Here is a 6660-nt window from a genome sequence, read left to right on the forward strand (position 1 = left end):
CATTTTTCTTGTTACCACTGACATAAAGTTCTGTGTATTTCTGTGTTATGACTGTTTGATCCAGATAAAAGCAGCTGTTGAAATAAAACTGCAAAATTCAGCTTAAACACCAAGACTGCAGCACTTTCTGTGACAGAACACCGCCTACGGCTGCACTAAGTTTGTATGAAAATTAAGCAGAATAAATATGTGATTTAATTTGATGTTTCTGCTAAAATTAAAATGCTATATACATGAATAGCCATTTGACATGGCAATAACGGTTAGTTTTGTTGCTGCAAAAGTTTCTAGTTGAAAATCACCCCGCTTCAATTCCATCTGAGAGAGAAAAACCTTGCAGAATGCCAACAAAAGCAAGGCCTAGAAGTCTGTTTTCCATTTGTCTTTAAATGCCTCACAAGTCTTGCTATAAAAGTGCAATTAAAAATTAAAGCTGCAAGCAGCGATGGACGGGTCCTCGCATCCACGCTGGTCGGCGAATCCATGCACGTTCACCAGGTGGCACTGTGACTGAGAGTGTGTGTCGGCCTCTGAATCACATCTGGACCAGAGTTTAATCACACGTAAAATTTCAGCCAGATTGGAGCATGTTCAGACTAGTTATACAGCATTTCCTGCCCATCCACCACCAGGTGGCGCTGTAACTCAGAGTGTATTTCAAACAGTGGATGTGATGAGGGCTGGACTCTGATCACTCATGAAAAGTTTCAGGCTGATTTGATCATGTAGAGGCCAGTTATACAGCATATATTGTCCCTCCAACAGGTGGCGCTGCAACTGAGAGTGTCTGTTGGCCTGTAGATGTGATCAGGATTGGATTGTGATCACACATGGAAAGTTTGAGGCAGATTGGAGCATGCAGAGGAGAGTTATACAGCAGTTGTTGTTTCATGGCGAAGCATCAAAACTCTAATGGTCGCCATGGCCACGCCATTTGGCTTCTGGTTAAACTTTTGATAACTTTTCCAAACCAAGTCCTGCTGTGTGGACTGACAAAATTTCAGGTCTCCTGGAATTATCCCCTAGGAGGTATTAACTCTCAAAAATGAGAAAAATCATCAAAAATCTCACAATTAATCCAAGATGGCCGACTTCCTGTTGGGTTTAGGACATGGCTCCAAGAGGCTTTTTTGTGCGTCCTAATGTGCTCTATAAGCCTCCCAAATTTCATGGATGTAGGTGAAACGTGCTGGGGGGGCTGTTTGTTAAAAATACTGTAGGGGGCGCTATAGCATGTGCAGTGCCGAGATGCATACAGTGTTGTTCCTTGGGTCAATGGTGATGTGTGTGGTAATTTTTGTGAGCATTGGAGTATTCCTAACCTGTCAGAAAGGGCTTTGTTTTTCATGGCGATATTTGGTTGCTACGGCAACAGCGTTGCATGAAATGTCACACCCTTCACAGTGTGTGATTGTCAAGAGGTGAAGACTCGACTGACCAATTTCCAGCATGATATCACCAAGTTTGGGGCCATTGTACCTGAAAATATAAGGCCTTAAACTTACTATTACCAACAGGTGGCGCTATGACTTTTTCAAAATTTATGAGTGTGGATGTGTTCAGACTGGACCTGGTATCCAGCATGTGAAGTCTGAGGCAGATAGGATGTTGTTCAGCTGAGATATGAATCGTTAAATTTTCATGGCGAAACATCGAAATTGGTTTGGCCGCCACAGACACGCCCTTTGATGACAAGTCACCATTTTCACTGGGATGCATCATCAATGTGTTTAGGCTGTTGTCACTGCATTTGAAGTGAATATGATCAACCGGGTAACAATAGGGCATGAAAGTGTAAAAGATGTCTATTTCCTGAAACCACAAGGTGGCGCTATGACTGTCAATGAATATCCCTATGTGGATGACATCAGGACAGGACTGTCATCATACATGTAAAGTTTCAGGCAGATTGGAGCATGTTGAGAAGAATTAGACACCAATTCCTGTTTCATGGCGAAGGATCAGTTGTTTGAGGCTCCGCCATGGCCACACCTTTTGGCTTCTGGTTGAGTTTTTGATAACTTTTCATCAGAAAGGTCTGGTGCATGTACTGGCCAAATTTCAGTTCTCTCAGACTTATCCACTAGGAGCTATAAATTTTGACAAATGTACAGCAAATTCAAGATGGCCGACTTCCTGTTGGGTTTAGGGTGTGGCTGTGATTGACTTTTTGGTGTGTCCTGATGTGGTGCATATGCCCACCAAATATTGTAGCTGTAAATAAAACATTGTGGAAGTTGGCCTAATGACCACTTTTTCAATTTTGCAGGTGGCGCTATAGAGCCATTTTTCCACACATATGCGCAACTCCCATAAAATATCAAATTTTTCGCCAGTCCTGATGTGCACGCCAAATTTCACGCGTTTTGGTTCATGATAAGGCCGCCAAAAAGGCAAGTCATTTCCCGAGGAGCGATTAAGTTTGAAAAATTTACAGCAAATTGAAGATGGCCGACTTCCTGTTGGGTTTAGGGCGTGGCTGTAATTGACTTTTTGGTGTGTCCAGATGTTCTGCATATGCCCACCAAATATTGTAGCTGTACATGAAACATTGTGGCAGTTGGCCTAATGACTACTTTTTCAAGTTTGCAGGTGGCGCTATAGAGCCATTTTGCCACGCACATGCGCAACTCCCATAAAATATCAAATTTTTCGCCAGTCCTGATGTGCACGCCAAATTTCACGCGTTTTGGAGTATGATAAGGCCGCCAAAAAGCCAATTTACTTTACGGGAGAAAAAAAAAAAAAAAAAAAAAAATAATAATAATAATAATAATAAACCCTAGGGTTTCAATAGGGTCCTTGGCACCGCTGGTGCCTTGGACAGTCGGTGCCCTGGCACCGCCTGTCCTTCGCACCCTCGGTGCTCGGACCCTAAAAAAAACAGTACAAGAAGTTTTCTATTGCTAAATCTGGCCAATAATAGAGAGACTTTATTGAAATAATCAAAATTACTGCTATAATAGTCACGGATCAATAGCATATATAAAAGATATATTTCATAAAATGTATGATAAATGTAGCAAAATAATTTTCAATTTGACATGCATAATGTTGTAAAATCAAGAAGAAATTTAAGTATATCTTGATATCTGGTGGGTCTAGTAGTCATCATGAAACGGGTACTCCGGATGATCAGACCACCTGTCGAGTCAAGCAAAGAGAAATTAAAAATTATGTTCTTATTAGAGAAGTTAAAAAAAAAAAAAACATCACACAGGCTGAACTTTACTCACATGAGAAGCTCCACAAAACGGATGTTCTTGTTCAAGCCTTCAATCGCCGTCATCTCAGCGTCAGAGAGAGAGAAGTCGAAGATCTGCAGGGTTAAAATGAAAGTAACAACATATTTTAGATGTCAAGTCGTTTTTCTGCAGACAATACATAGAAAGTTTAGCTTATTAAAGATTATCGAAACAGATACAACACAAACACACCTCAAAATTCTCCTTAATGCGATCAGGGTTGAAGCTCTTGGGGATGACCACCACTCCTCTCTGCACGTTGAATCTCAGACACACCTGAGCTGTGGTCTTTTTATACTTTTTGGCAATCGAAGCCAGCAGCTCATCTTCCAACAACGGAGGGCATTTCAGGTTTACCCTGTTCAAAAGGTGAGTGCTGTCACTCTGATGCAGCAGCCATTTTTACAGAGAAATGCCCTCATTGAAAGTGCAAGTTTTATGAGAACACATTAATCTGGTGAGTTAGAACATGGTGTCTCTTTTACTAGTTAAACTTGAACTAAATGGGGCATAATTTGTGTCTATTACCAGGATGCGTCTCTAGATGTCCCCAGGGGGCTGTAGCCAACGATGACGATATCTTTCTGCCGGCAATAATCAAGCAACTTTGGCTGAGTGAAATAGGGATGGCACTCAACCTGAGTGAAAAACAACACAAATACAATTTGTGAGTTCATGAAGATGGACCAGGTGCTTTTACAGATGCAGATGTAGTTTCAAAAGGGCTTCCTTCTAGTTCAGCATTACCATATTTATGCTATTTGATGACTCCTCCCACACATGTGAAACATGGAAATTAATAAATTAACTGATTTTAAAGCAAAATGACTACAGATCCACCAAAATATGCTCAAAAAAGGTGATTTGCTGCCCTCAGTGTAGAGTGAGACTTGTCGTGGATCATCAGGTGGACATGATGTTTAGGATAAATACAGGTTATTGATGTATTAGAGGCAGTAATGCTGCTTTTTGCAGTGAGCAAAGCAGTTTTCTAACTTCCGTCTGTCAAAATACAAGCATTAATGTGACTCAGGCAGATGTGAAACATGTGAGGTGCTCTGGGTTTGCAGAAACATTAATAGTCAGATTGAAGTCTTGTTTACTGCCCAAACTGTTTTATTTTTGCACATTTTTTCTGTATTTTTGAAATATGTGAAAATGTCCAAAATTTTTGAAAATAGGCTGTGAATTTACTTGTCTGATGTAAAATTCCATCAAAGCTCTGTAACTGAGTGACCATACATTTTCTTTTTTCTTTTTTTTGGCATAAAAAGACAAAAAAAACATTCACAGATGTTGAATGTTGAATGGATGCATAAGCAATGAGAATCTGACAAAATTCAGTTTTGTATGTATAAATTATCATCATATTTAATGCACATAAAATGTACAATAAAAGATACATTTTGTTGTTCTGAAGTAAATTTGTCTTAGACACATACAGGAACTGCTGTTAAATGCCATATTTTCAGCATCCTTCTTTAAACATTCACAGGCCAAAATAATGCATGATTACATGTAAGATTAAGGTTATAAAATGTATTGTCATTGTTATTGATGCGGAAAAAAATCTTCAAAATTCATTTTTTTCCAGTAATGCCTCATGGAATCATGTGATGAATAGAGAGGAGGATCCTAATTTTATGCTTTTATAGTTTATAATAATAATGATGAGAGGAAGAAGAAGAAGAAGAAGAAGAAGGAGAAGAAGAAGAAGAAGAAGAAGAAGAAGAAGAAGAAGAAGAAGAAGAAGGCAATGAAACAGGAAACATATCAGTCCAGTCCACAGTAACCAGCAGTGGGATTAAGGCTGAGTTATTTTTTAACTAACAGTGTGTATACAGACTGATATTACTTCAAATCCTTGGACTTATTTCCTGAATATTGCTGCAACATTTATGTATTTGTACCTGGTTTGACACAGGTTTGTGTTTCAGTCCAGGTTTGTTAAGGATCAGTTCCAGCTGTCTCTTGTTGAAGTTGGAAACTCCAATAGATTTTACCAGCCCGGCATCTTTGCAGGCTTCCAAAGCCTGTCCAAGACAAAAGAAGAATGTAGCCACAAAGCAATAAACTTTGAACTTTGAACTTAGTTAAATAGCCAGACTGACACAGAAAAAAATGAAAGGTTTATTTACCCGTCAAAGGTTGGATTGCTTTGACTCTTTATACATTTACCACTGAGCTGTAGGCAGTATCGAGTGTGGAACTGCAATATGGTTGTGAATGTTCACTTATTTACATCATCTCGAGAATATTGGGTTAGTTGTAGCCAGTGTTGTGTCGTCCATATGTGAGTGAACAACTCATTTCAACTTTCTTTTCATAAAATGTCAAAAGGTCTCACCTCCCATGTAGCACAGAGGTCTGTTTCATGATAAATGTGCTTTCCATTCTCATCTCTGGGGTAGAATGTGTCTCCTGGCTTCAGAAAATAACAATATTTCACTGATATTTGGTGAGGTAAAATAACTTTTCCGAATCTAAAATTGCTATTATTGCAGTTTCAAAAGGTGTTCTTAATGTGACATGTATATACCTTGAAGGCTATGGGTAGCTCGATGATATAGAGGTCGACGTAATCCAGCTGCAACGTCTGTAAGGTTTTCTCCAAAGCAGGCCGAACCAACTCTGGGGGATGAAATGTGTTCCACAGCTGCAGCATGAGCACAGACCAAAAAAAAAGTAGGATAACATGAAAAAAGTGGCCATGGTTCTGGAGAAAAGTTTAATGGTCAGCACTCGCACAGACAGATCTGCAAACTTTGCAAACCTTTCCGCAGTAGAAGATGTCCTCTCGCTTCACCGTTCCATCAGCAATTTTTTCTCTTATTGCTTGTCCCACCTCATGTTCGTTGAAATAGACCAAAGCTCCATCTATGTGTCTATAACCTTTCTCAATAGCCAGTTTGACTGATTCACATGCAGTTCCTTTAGGGGTCTGTCAACAACAAAACAACCTCCATGACTGAAATATCAGTTTACAAGCAACAGCTACAGCTTGAACACTTAAAATCTTGTGTAACTTGTTTTTTTCAAATGTAGGTCAAGTAGTTATTTATATATTAGGTCCTGCAAGCTTAAACAATGCATCCTTACCTCTTGGGGATTTCCATATGTTCCCAGTCCTATCAGAGGTATAGTGTTTCCATCACTCAGCGGAATGGAGTGATTCTCTGCGGTCAGTTCCATGTTTGTGAAAATGTGTGCTGTGAAATGGCAAACTTTGTCAGTGCTGCAAGCTGAGATCTATTGCATAGACGCTCATGCAGGCTTGGCAGGAGAGACTGTAGCTCTTTGATCATTGACCAAAGACTCCACCTCCCTGTTGCAAAAAATGCAGCTTATCTGGCAGAGACAATGATACAACTCTAAACTCTTAAGCATTCATAAGCAATGATGAGTTATGCCAGTA

At 39.7% G+C, this 6660-nt stretch overlaps 1 protein-coding gene across 1 annotated transcript; it reads right to left on the reverse strand.

The window, feature by feature from the left end:
- Window positions 1–2896: 2896 nt before the first annotated feature.
- On the reverse strand, window positions 2897–6532 carry LOC110953585 (aldo-keto reductase family 1 member D1-like). Its single transcript, XM_022197678.2, has 9 exons — window positions 6345–6532; window positions 6019–6186; window positions 5785–5901; window positions 5593–5670; window positions 5156–5278; window positions 3774–3883; window positions 3438–3603; window positions 3237–3319; window positions 2897–3144 (listed from the first exon to the last, which is right to left on the reverse strand). Exons 1-9 carry the CDS (start codon window positions 6435–6437, stop codon window positions 3102–3104), a joined length of 981 nt encoding a protein of 326 aa, XP_022053370.1. The 5' UTR covers window positions 6438–6532; the 3' UTR covers window positions 2897–3101.
- Between the last annotated feature and the right edge of the window lie 128 nt (window positions 6533–6660).

Source organism: Acanthochromis polyacanthus, chromosome 1 (assembly GCF_021347895.1).
Source record: "Acanthochromis polyacanthus isolate Apoly-LR-REF ecotype Palm Island chromosome 1, KAUST_Apoly_ChrSc, whole genome shotgun sequence".
Classification (NCBI taxonomy): Eukaryota; Metazoa; Chordata; class Actinopteri; family Pomacentridae; genus Acanthochromis; species Acanthochromis polyacanthus.

Excerpts from the sequence above, each read along its gene's own strand:
- LOC110953585 (XM_022197678.2), bottom strand. The coding sequence starts at position 6,437 with ATGGAACTGACCGCAGAGAATCACTCCATTCCGCTGAGTGATGGAAAC. Across the intron at positions 5,902-6,018 it reads ACATCTTCTACTGCGGAAAG|CTGTGGAACACATTTCATCC; the intron begins GTTTGCAAAGTT and ends CTCATGCTGCAG. Across the intron at positions 3,604-3,773 it reads ACATCTAGAGACGCATCCTG|GGTAAACCTGAAATGCCCTC; the intron begins GTAATAGACACA and ends CCTTTTGAACAG.